This window comes from Blennius ocellaris, assembly GCF_963422515.1.
Source record: "Blennius ocellaris genome assembly, chromosome: 23".
Taxonomy (NCBI): domain Eukaryota; kingdom Metazoa; phylum Chordata; class Actinopteri; order Blenniiformes; family Blenniidae; genus Blennius; species Blennius ocellaris.
The window spans coordinates 5,224,745-5,237,397 of NC_137672.1; the positions used below are offsets into that span (position 1 = coordinate 5,224,745).

At 44.2% G+C, this 12,653-nt stretch overlaps 1 protein-coding gene across 1 annotated transcript in view; it reads right to left on the reverse strand.

Annotated features, from left to right (window-relative positions):
- The window catches only part of nhsl2 (NHS-like 2), a gene marked incomplete at its 5' end in the record, with an annotated part of 154,110 nt that overhangs the window by 26,633 nt on the left and 114,824 nt on the right, over positions 1-12,653 (reverse strand). Inside the window, one exon of the mRNA XM_080518808.1 lies at positions 2,032-2,174. Coding sequence (XP_080374934.1) covers positions 2,032-2,174 — 143 coding nt within the window. The remainder of the gene's footprint in view (positions 1-2,031; positions 2,175-12,653) is intronic.

The following is a 12,653-nucleotide window of genomic DNA, read 5'->3' on the forward strand; positions in this document are numbered from 1 at the left end:
TAAAACAAAGTCCAATGACTCACGGAGGCTATTTATTAAAACGACGACGTTTGGTTAAAAACAAGGCTGGGAAATAAGAAAACGGTGGGCAGAGAGCCGCCATGATGTTGTTTTAAAAAAAAAAACAGAGGAAGCACAAGATGAGGACATTTGTAAAACTAAAAACAAAAAAAAGAGATTGTCTTGTTTTTGTTTACTCCTTTTACATGAACCTACATCTATTGTGCTGAAGCCTCGTGGTCAAATAAGCGTAAATAAGGGTGTGTGATTGACATCACTGCCCCGAGGGGATAAATAAAGCTACTGATTCGGTGCGGGACAGGATTTCATTCACTGCGGTGGCGACCAGCTGTTTACACACATCCTGGAGAATTGGATGGAGATTAGGGTTACGCTTAATAGTTTTAACTCCCCGTGTTTGTGTTTGTGTTTGTGTTTGTGTTTGTGTTTGTGTGAGGGTGATCGTGATGTCTGGAGCTGAGGTCAGTGTCACAACGACTCTGAGTTCACTGCAGGAACAGACTCTGATCAACTCTGCAGGAGACGTCTAAGAAACAGAACCTTCTCTTCAAGTATTTTAAGCTTTTACTCATTTAAAATTATAAAATGAGATTCAGGAAGTGGAGGAGGTGCAGTGTGGTTTAAGCTCTATTGCGCCGGTGGGGGGGTGGTGGGGGGGTGGTGGGGGGGTTAATCTCCCATATTAAAGACCGCCAGATTAAGGTTAGAGTAAAGTCTGTTTTACATACATTGTTTGGAATGTTTTTTGTGAACACACATGTATTTTTCTACCACGTTATTGAAATATCACATTCATGGTGAAGACGTGATTCGAGTATTTCGTGTGTGTGTGTGTGTGTGTGTGTGTGTGTGTGTTTGTGTGTGTGTGTGTGTGTGTATTAAAGCATTCATCGGCCTGAAATTTACATTTTCCTTGTTAAAACGTGAATATTGGCTTTCGACCTTAGTTGAAACTGAAAATCTAGAGTTTGAAAGTGGAAAGAGTTTTTTTGTTTGTTTGTTTGTTTTTTTCATTTGGACTGTTCAAATCAGAATCGCTGTTATGGAAATCTTGTTTTTCATAAAGAATGAAGTGCAATTTTGCAGCCTGTGTTCCAGGATGACCTGAGTCAGCAGTGATGGGACCTCTGAGCTGCTTTAGGTGTCTTTCACTGCAGTTTCCACTTCCAAACTCCAGATTCTCAGTTTCAACTGAGGTCCAAAACCAATATAAAGGCTGGATTCTTAAAGACACTGTCTGACTTTCAGAGTGAGACAAACTCCTGGTCAACCAGGCAGACTGTGACTTTGTCTCCTCTTCTTCTAATGTCATAAAATGATCATCTTAAACCTTCTCAAATCGCTCTCAGTGTGACTCCTGTGTCTTCTGCCTCCCTGAGGTTTTCTTACTCCATAAATTCTCCTCAAAACGGGACATTTGGATTTTGCTCCTGTGTTGTCGTCTACACGGGAGGCGAATATCAAACACCCACCTTTTGTAAATTTAGCTGCTAGTGGTTGGCGGCTAATGCTAATGCCCGTTAGCGGCTCACGGGCCAAATATAACGTTATATCGTTGAACCTCATGTGATTTACAAATGACCCCGTATTTCATTTTGCACGGCTCCACCGTGTTTAAAAAAAAAAAAATTCTGTTTTAGTCGCTAAGCGCTAGCCGTTAGCAGCGTGCGTCTTTGAACTCCATGGTCATGACTGACGGTTCCCGCTTAACATCCGTACCAGTCAATATCCGGTACTCTATCGAGAGAGACGGAGGAAGTTGACGCATGAAAAATAGTCAGAAAGAACCGATCAATTGTAAGAATTGACTTAAAGACAATTTAAGGGAAACAAGGATACGTGAGAATAGATGTGAGAAGATTTTATTGACATTTCTGTCATTTACCGAACAATATAGGGGCGTGTGCGCGTGCGCGTGTGTGTGTGTGTGTGTGTGTGTGTGTGTGTGTGTGTGTGTGTGTGTGTGTGTGTGTGTGTGTGTGTGTGTGTGTGTGTGTGTGTGTGTGTTACCAGGAAGATGAAGTCGGGCCTCTTGTTGTTGATGGAGACGGGCGAGCGGCTGAGCGAGGTGGACGTGTCGTCGGAGCTCTGGGAGGACGGATGTCGGAAAGTCTGACCGGTCAGCTTGGTGTCGTAGAGTTGATCTTCAAACTCTGCACACACACACACACACGCACACACACACACACACACACACACACAAAAGCCCACATGAGGCATGCGGCACAACATTTACATGCAGCAACAGAAGCCGGAGCAAGTTTGCTTTTCCTGCAGTGCAGAAGTGAAACGCCGAACTCACACAGCAGCAGAGGTCCTATGAGCTCGGCTGCGAGTGCATCACACTGGTGTTTCTCTCCCGCTGCAACTTCAGCCATTCAGGAACATTCAAGGACTCCCTCAGTCTGCGTTTAATCCTCCGGCGAGCACCGGCCCTTTCTTCCCCTTCGTCCTCCCGCGTCTGTTCCTCTCCCCGCGACTCTTTCTCTTACTTTCTGTGTCCGTCTCACACGGCATTTCTCTCCACATCTGACTGTTCTTTCCTACTCCGGCAGCTTCGACGGCTCTCCCTCAGGCCATTGTAAACAGATTCCTAACCCCCACCTCCCCCGCCTTTACCCACACCCACACACACACTCACACTCCCCCTCACAACCCCTGAGCCAATCCCTCACCCCCCAAAACACACCCCCAACCTAGTTCCCCCCCCCCCACTTTCCTCTAAGCTGGCTCACACACACACACGCACACACACACACACACACACACACACACACACACACACACACACACACACACACACACACACACACACACACACGCACACACACACACACACACGGAGCCAGCCGAGTCGCTGAGGTGAAGAGTTTCGAGGTGAACTTGCTTCCAGGGACAATATGGATTCTTTGCTAGCGGCGCGCTGTCGCCCCGCGACAGCAGATGGCGGGTGACAACAGTCGTACCGCATCCAACACACACGACTCCGCCGCCTGTCGCTAGTGTCCGGGCGCGACAAGCAGCAGCTTCTATCTCCCACAGAAACACGTCGGTATTTTCTGAGAGGGGTCGACTTTGTGTGGTTCCCGGTGTGCGCGACACGGAAGGTGCGGTGACGGAATCTGCATGGACGTATCAAGACTCTTCATCAAGACTCCTCAATTCCAAAAAAACACACGCTGGCAGTTCCTTGCAGAAGACTGCAGGAAAACAACCGGCGCAGACCACTTCAGCGCCGCGCCGCGCCGTCCTTCGCTTCACTGGCTCTTTTGATTTCAGTGTTTACCGATAAACTCGCTCCGCGGCCTCGCTAGGTTTTATCACTCTCAATCTGCCGCAGCCCCTCAGCTCACCTGTGGCCCCGTCCACACCAGACCAAACCAGACCAAACCATCCCTTTCCTCCCCGCCGCTCTCATCAAGTTTCCCACCGTGAAAACGACTCAAAGCGATGTAGTACTCAGGCCAGGCTCATAGGTGGCGCTGGAACTCTGCCGCAGAACGGTGCCTAAAACGGAGAAGAAGACACGGAGCATGTAAAAATGGAGAAACGCTACATCGGTAGCTTCTGCAGCGCCGCCTGGAGCAGGTCGTCCGCCATCGCTGTTGTTAAACCACGCCGTGGGGCTATCGGGGCGACAAGGCCGGGCAATGACATCATCGTTTTCAGCTAATGTGCGTCTCGCCCAGCCACACATCCAGGCGGCGTTCTCAAATGTCCCCGCTCTGCAACCCGTCTTCAAAACAACGCCGATTTCGGGCTCTTTGATCGGACAAAGACGATCTCTCAGTCCAACAACTGACTCCGACGTGCAGAATCAAAAACAAGGCCGAGGGTGTTTTTGCAGACGTACAAATTAAACGAGCTTCTGCTGCTCCGTCATACGTTCATACCCAATGGACATTCTAGTACAACTTCCTCTCTTTCCAATACCAGACGTCCTTCAGTGCTTATAGAGTCGTGATTCTCAAACTGCAGTACATGAGCTACCAGTGGTTCCTGAGCTCCCTCTAGTGGTGCGTTGTGATAAATAAGTGTTTTTTTTAATAAAATGTATTATAAGAAATTAATAAAATAGTAAAAATCATACAAAACGTAGAATGACAACTAAAGAGCGATTGCTTCTCACCATTTTGGCAAAGATCAAGTGTAGAAAAACATTAAACATCGGCAATTCATATATATTCATATTCATATACCCATTCATCTAATGATGTCATCATTCTGCCCATTTTAAATGGATTTACTGTAAGATGAAGATCTTTGATGAATAAATATGATGATTAAAAGATCCATTATCTCTGTCTTTAATAAGCAAACAGGCCAAAAGCTGCATTAAAAAGCTTCTAATTTAAAGTTTGTATTTACAATATCGGTTATATTTTCATACTATATTAATGATGTGACTTTCAATAATCAATAACAACTCAACATTAGTCCCAAAATGCTATTTTGATTCTGGCTCAAATATTTAATCGCCTTATTGGGAACTTATTGAATTATTGACTCGATATCGTTTTAAAAGCACGACGTCGTCATGTCACATCGTTGGTTGTTCCACACCTGCAGCTCGCTCCGCTCCGTCCTCTGCAACCCTCATCTGGAGGAAAGAGGATGGATGGATGAGGACGAAGTAAAATAAATAAATAAATAAATACAATTCTGAGCCAAGTGTGCCAGTCTCAACACGACTGAACAAACTCCAACGATCTGTTTCAGAATCAGCTGCTGGTTTTATCCGTATGTCCTGGATTAACTTGTTTAAGATGAATTATCTCTAAGATTTTTTTTAAAACAAGCTTGTCATAGACATTTCTGCTTGTTTGTTAATATTTGCAGTCATTTCCATAGATTTTAACAGTAATTTCTGGGATTTTTTTTCACAGAATAAATTAGTAGTTTATAATTTTAACTGTTAATGGTCAATTTAAAAAAAGAACCTTAACATTACACTCCCAGGGAATAAACCAAGACACCAAAACAAGACCTTAACTACTCATTTCCATTAAATTCTAACCTGTAGTTTCCTAAACCCATCACATAAATGTCAATATGTTTACAAACAAACAGGATGTTTTTTGGGGGGAGTATTCAGACCATGAGATGTCAACAAACTATCTTTCACAAAATTAAAATGCCGGGAAATACGTGTTTTTTTCTGAGTGTAAAGATGAATTTCCTTCAGAAGGTATTAGAGATGCACATCGACAACTAAAACTGGATACGAGATTTTTACTTTAATACGTCCGGGCACAAACTATATTTCTTGTAATTTTCCAAGAAATTATGGAACGACGTTTTTACTTGTGTAACTAAGAGTTTTAACAGTGTCAATACATTTCTTTCTGGTAAATGAAGAAAACTATATGTACTGGTAACCACGGCTGTTAGTGTTTCAACGGAAAAACAACTTTTACTTAGAACGTCTCACATGGTATCCGTTGACCGTCAAACGCAATTTAGATTAAATCCTGCAGCGAGCGGCGCCCGCAGTTTGGCACCAACATCAGATGAGAACAAAAGTTCCACCATGATGTTCCTTCGCCTCGGGAGAACTGGAAGATGTGGACGGTTGTGGAACGGCCGCCTGGAGAAACACTTCATCCCCACGCGCGCCGTGTGGCGCACGTGTGGCGAAGCGGCAGTGACTTATGGCCGCGCCGCGGCCCTCGCGCCGCCTCCACTCCTTCAGGCCTGCGAAGAGTTCGCATAAAGTTTGGCGGGTGTCAGATTCAAGGCAACGTGGGGGAGTTTTGCAGTCTGGAAAGCAGAGTTGTGAATTAATATAAAGGCAGCGCAGGCTGAAAACACAAAGAGATAATGATGTGTTTTTGTAACAGGGTAGGCAGTCCACCCACCCACCCACCGGCTTTTTTGATTTTTTTAAACCTTTTTAATGGCACTTGGAATCATTTCTGTTGACATCCGCAATGTGAGAAAGTGCCAGAACGACAGAGAGAGAGAGAAAAAGAGTCAAAACATTCATATGATCTCGTTCATTGTTGAGCAATTACGCCTTTCTACTTGGGGAGGAAACAGGACCGGAGGCAGAACCTGGCCGTGGGTTAGGGTGACGTAGCGTTCAGCTCTGAATGGAAACTTGTTCGTCTGTGGTTGAAAAGATGTTCTGGCCTCACAGACGGCAGACGTGTGAGGAAGACAACAAGATGAGGATGACGTCACGTCGCCTGCTGCTCTTTGCTGGTGTCCCCAGGAGACGCCCAACCTTTTCCACTCGTATTGTGGCGGCTGTTAGGGCTCAAGCCTCTCACCCAGAAGGACGATGGGAAAAGGGGCGTACCGGTACTGCCGTACTGTTCAGTCGAGTTTTGGCGGTTGCTCAATAGAGACGAGTTCCTACCTTCAGCTCCGACTCATCCTTCGTGGTTTGAGCATGTCGAAGCGCTCTTCCGACGACGAGGAATCACCGAGGATGAGCTGAAGGTGGGAACTCGTCGTTATTTAGCAACCGCCAAACCTCAACTAAACAGTACGGCAACAGCCCAGGCGCGGCAGCGCTAAAACCACGCACCTTTTCCCATCATCCCACTGGATGAGAGGCCTGAATGCTAACAGCCGCCACAGTATCGTCTCTTACATACATGTGAAGGAATTATAATGTCGACGACGAAGGAACAGAAGAGTCATGGTGGGAGCTTCAGGTGTTTGGGAACCGGCAGGAGAGACGTCTTGAGGGCCTGAAGCGACCGTCTAAACTGACCACGTCGATCACATGCAGCTCAGAACGAGACACTTTTCATTAATCCCAAAGAGCTTCAACTAAAATCTCTGTTCACTCAAAACCAGTTAGTGAAACGCCGCTAAACCGAAATGCAACAGGTTTTCCTTTAAAGGCACAATATCAAGTTCTTCCTCCAGTTCTTTATCAGTATAGTCTGTACTATAGTTCCTCCAGTTGTTTATCAGTATAGTCTGTCCTATAGTTCCTCTAGTTCTCTATCGGTATAGTCTGTACTATAGTTCCTCTAGTTCTCTATCGGTATAGTCTGTACTATAGTTCCTCCAGTTCTCTATCGGTATAGTCTGTACGATAGTTCCTCTAGTTCTCTATCGGTATAGTCTGTACTATAGTTCCTCCAGTTCTCTATCGTTATAGTCTGTACTATAGTTCCTCCAGTTCTTTATCAGTAGTCTGTACTATAGTTCCTCCAGTTCTTTATCAGTAGTCTGTACTATAGTTCCTCCAGGTCTTTATCGGTATAGTCTGTACTATAGTTCCTCCAGTTCTTTATCGGTATAGTCTGTACTATAGTTCCTCCAGTTCTTTATCAGTAGTCTGTACTATAGTTCCTCCAGTTGTTTATTGGTATAGTCTGTCTATAGTTCCTCTAGTTCTCTATCGGTATAGTCTGTACTATAGTTCCTCTAGTTCTCTATCGGTAGTCTGCACTATAGTTCCTCCAGTTCTTTATTGGTATAGTCTGTACTATAGTTCCTCCAGTTCTTTATCAGTATAGTCTGTACTATAGTTCCTCTAGTTCTCTATCGGTAGTCTGCACTATAGTTCCTCCAGTTCTTTATCGGTATAGTCTGTACTATAGTTCCTCCAGTTCTTTATCAGTATAGTCTGTACTATAGTTCCTCCAGTTCTTTATCAGTATAGTCTGTACTATAGTTCCTCCAGTTCTTTATCAGTATAGTCTGTACTATAGTTCCTCCAGTTCTTTATCGGTATAGTCTGTACTATAGTTCCTCCAGTTCTTTATCAGTATAGTCTGTACTATAGTTCCTCCAGTTCTTTATCGGTATAGTCTGCACTATAGTTTGGTTTCATCTGGCTCGATGACCAAACGTTTCTTTTCGTCACTTTCCACCAGATCATATTTAACTTGAGCCACAAAACACATTTAACCTCTAAAAACTATTAAAGCACTGTTTCAACCTTATTTTAAAGAATTTGTAAAAAAAATTTACATTTTAGCTTTAGTTTCAACTAGTTTGACTCTTAAGCAGTTTTTGTGTTTTAAACCTTTTTTTCCAGTAGAAAAACTCATCATTTTAGATTTGTTTGTTTTGTTTTTTTCCCCAAAAGCTATTTGTTTATGGTTTATTTCCCCATTTCTTGTGCTTTTATCCTTTTTTCCCCTCTTCATTTTAGCCATTTCAGTTGTGCCTTTTTCAAAAGCTTTTTTTAGCCAAACGTTAAAGGTCCTTTTGACTTTGTCTATGTATATTAAAACTAAACCAAGATTAAATGTTTATTTAAGTATAATTTAATGAAAGCTCTTCCTACAGAAGGGCTAAAGAGCCACATTCAGCTGCAGAGCCAAAGGTTGCAGATGCATAAAACTATCTATTACTTAATGAGGCAGTTAAAACACACTCAAGCAAAGCGGTCAATAATTTAAACCATTTCTATAAAGCTGCAGCGGTGACATGCTAATAACGGAATATCCACTGTGATATTCATTTACAGTGATGGAAGCGTCACGGTTTGAGTGCTACTGTCTTAATCTGTCCTCCTGACCAGCATTAAACCAAGCAGTCTGGTTACCATGGCACTGCACTCCTGTTTACTAGCTGAGAACCCTGTTCACTTTCTGTTTTTAAATAATGTTTGAACATCTGAAGATATAAACCAGAAATCGTCAACTGTAATCAGAAATAATTCATCTTCACTACTCGAGAGGTAACCATGGTTACCTCTCAAGCACATCTACCTCAAGGATCTAGTAACGTTATTGTAGTTCATTTATTTAATAATAAGTATCGAATTGTATTCAATATACATGCATTCCATCAAAGATTTTACCCAGTAATACTAGCAATAGCAATTTTGAGTAATTTCGTATAATACCTGGTTTAAAGTGTCATAATCTAACCACTATCTGTACAACAAGGAGTTTTTTGAGTTTTGGAAATTAACCTGCAGGCTGCAGAACATAAGGGGACCGGTGTCTATACCTGATATGCATTTGTTTTGCAAATTTTACTTTAAAAACTAACTTTATGCCTCAACAAAGTCCTTTTTTTTTTTTACCTGAAACCGCATGAAAAGCACCAGTTAATGTGCTTTTTACATTGGAATGTCTTTACCACAGTTTATTTTCCCGCACAAATCACACTTGCACAATATTACCAAGCTCGTGAATGCGAAATGCATCAAAAACTGAAAATAACATTTTAAAGTTTGCTTTGTTTGTTCAACTCTTTTTTTCACATTCTTCTGGAAGCTTGTTCGACATTTGAATCTTGCTTTAAAAAGACTTTAAAAAGCTGTTTTGCATCCATCAAAAAAAAAAAATACATGCACACACACACACACACACACACAGTGGTGGTTCTTGCGACATTAAAAATACTTGATTAAAACAAATCGCCTGACCACCTCATGCAGAAACAGCAAGATCAGCTGGCGAGCGAAAGCCAAATCTCATCTGGAGTTCCAGCGGAGAAGTGAGGCGTCAGCAAGACTCCAGTGAACTGCATGATGAGGAAGAGGAAGGAAGAAGGAAGAAGACCTGGAGTGACGGAGGAGCAGACGGGAGGAAAGGACAGAGATGAAGCTCAACGATTCCAGGACAACTCGTCCACAAACCTGGAACCCCGGAAAACACTTCCATGGATGAGACTTGGGAATTTTGGGGAGCAAACAAATCCTGCACAATGTAGTTTTACATATTATTTCTAATGGATGTGTTATACATGCTTCATATATCCAGTATATGTGCGTGTCATGTTTATCATTTGAAGTCGCTATGGGAGGACGGTGTTACGTGATGCACCTGAACGCATCACTCAAAGCGGCGTTATCCCGGTCTGACATTGGGACACTTCAATGTCTTTACACCGTCATTCACACCAGAGTTAAAGTAAGACCAGATTCTGGATCGGGGGCACCTGGGGAGTACCCAACAGACATTTTCAGGTGGATCCGCGAGCTTGCGGCCTAGCATGCCCGTTAGCATGCTAGCAAACATTGTCTGATTGAGCTGAAATTTGGTAGGGGGCCTAATGGGGGCGCTGCGGTCAAGAATCACTAGCTAATTAGCTGGTTTTGATGCTGTTTTTTCAAAATAAAAGTAATTTAAAACATTTTTTGATAATGATAATTAACCGGTCTAGAGGATCATGGCCACCCCGACGGGCAGTCTTTCACGAGGTCCTGACCAATGCTGCTTGCAGCTTTAATTTCTAATTTATATGTTATACATGCTTCATATATCCAGTATATGTGCGTGTCATGTTTATCATTTGAAGTCGCTATGGGAGGACGGTGTTACGTGATGCACCTGAACGCATCACTCAAAGCGGTGTTATCCCGGTCTGACATTGTGACACTTCAATGTATTCACACCGTCATAAATATATATTAGTCCTGAGCTGGATGTCAAAAGTTCTCCATTTGTAATCCCGCAGTTGTTGTTTTTTAAACCAGTGTTTAAAGTCGGCACTATTTTTAATGGCGTAATGATATTGTTGTTACACGCGCTGTGTTTGAGTCACACGTAAGGTGCTGGTCCAATAGGAGAGCGCAAAACATCCAAGATGGCGGCGACCCACGATAGATGTTACTGCAGTTCATAGGAGGAAAACATGACAAAAAACCTTTAATCAACTGTACGAGCCCTGCAGCTTCCAACACATTAACGAGCACCTAAACGCATCACTCACCGCCGCCATCTGTGAAGTGGTGTTTTAACTTTATTATTGTGTCAAATATACTAATATACCTTATGCTTTTGTGTCAGATACAGTTAATAATTCTTACAAATGTGTTAAATATACTTCCAAATCCAATCCTTTAAATGAATGATGCTGAAAAAGAATTGTGGACGAGTTTTCTGCAATCCTGTGGACAACTTGTCCACAGGATTCAACAGGATGAAGAAAAGTACACGGAAATGAGTGCAAACTGCAGAAAAATATGAAAAAAAGAACATGACAAAAAGAGATAAATGTACGATAGAAACCAACTCAGGCCTCAGAAAAAGAAAAAAAAAAAGTATATACGCGAGAAGAAAAGGGGAGAGAAATAGGAAGAGGAGTCAAAGCGTGACGAGTTAATGGAAAAGCGGAGGAGGAGGAAGGGAATTCACACGACGTGGCGCCTCAACCAGGCTGGATCTGTCTCCGGCTCACACGGGGAGGGAGACGCTGGCAGAGCGGCTCCGGGACACAAAAAAGGTAAAAATAGGATATCCACCATGTTTCTGATTAATCTCACATCCAAAAGCAGAACTCGCTTGTCCCCGCGGTCCGACCAGAGCTGGCTCGGCCCGCCTCAACGGCGCCGGCACCATGTTTGAAGACGGTGTAGGATGAAGCGCTCCCCTCAGAAGCTCAGGAATCAACTCACCGGCAGTGTTTTGACTCGGCGACGACGCGGATTTTAGTCACGTTTAAAGGACGTGGACGCGTTTCCTGCCTCTGCAGCTGCTCGTGGGGCCTCAATGTGAAGGAAACAGCCACTGTGATGGAAGCACTGACCAGAAAGAGATGAGTTGAGGGAAGGAAGCAGCTCAGGAGGTGGAAGGAAAATAGTGTCGATCCATGATTCAGTCAGTCTGTCAGTCAGTCTGTCAGTCAGTCAGTCAGTCTCCACAGAGCAGCGTGGATAAATGGCTGCAGGGGACTGGTGGGAAAACACAGCAGGGGGAGGAGGGGTGCTCCTCGTGTTCGGGGTGCAAAGGTATGCTGGTCACTCCCACACACACACACACACACACACACACACACACACACACACACACACACACACACACACACACACACACACACACACACACACACACACACACACACACACACACCCTACCCAGCCCCCTTTTGTGTCCAAACAGGCCAGCTGAGCACTCATGCATCACTAACCTGCATATTGTGTGTGTGTGTGTGTGTGTGTGTGTGTGTGTGTGTGTGTGTGTGTGTGTGTGTGTGTGTGTGTGTGTGTGTGTGTGTGTGTCTGCCTCTCAGTTGTTTATGTGTGTATGTAAGTGCACAAGTGAGTTTCACCGTCTTATTTGCATAATTGTAAATCGTTTCCTCAGATCCGAGAACTTTTTGTGATTCCCCCTCCTCACTGTTGTGTACATGAACAAATCGGCATCCTCCCTGCGTACAGTGCGCCCATTCACGGAGCGGCTCCCCCGTCCCCGACAACACGCAGCCCAAGCCGGGTCAAATCTGGGTCGCCCTTTCTTCTCCCCTCCACCAAGACGAAGGGGGAGAAAGACGGAAATGGACAATAGCCTTCATTCAGCAGAGCCAGAGGGCTTGTTTGTCTGTGTACTTTACGTGCATTCCACCGCGCCACGTCTTCGTCCCCGTGACTTGACGCGCACAATCGATCAATCCATTAGCGGGGGGAAAGGAGGCTGGTGTCGCTTGGCTGTGAGGACGGCGGTTGTGACCTACTAGAAGACGCTCGGTGGTTTACTGGCCTGGTTTAAGTCGGTTAAGAGGAAACAATGAGGGGCCAGGGCACCGATCCAGTTATTGGGGCCCCCGTCTGAGCTCTGTCAGTAAAGCAAGATTATTGACACTTTTCGTAGTAACTCCAGGTTGGGTCCTGTTAGGCCTCGGATCTCCGCTATGGCCTCAGAGTGGCTGACGAGCGGTTTGAGCAGTGAGTAAAATCAGTGAGGAGTCAGCTTTTCTTTCTTTTATTTTCA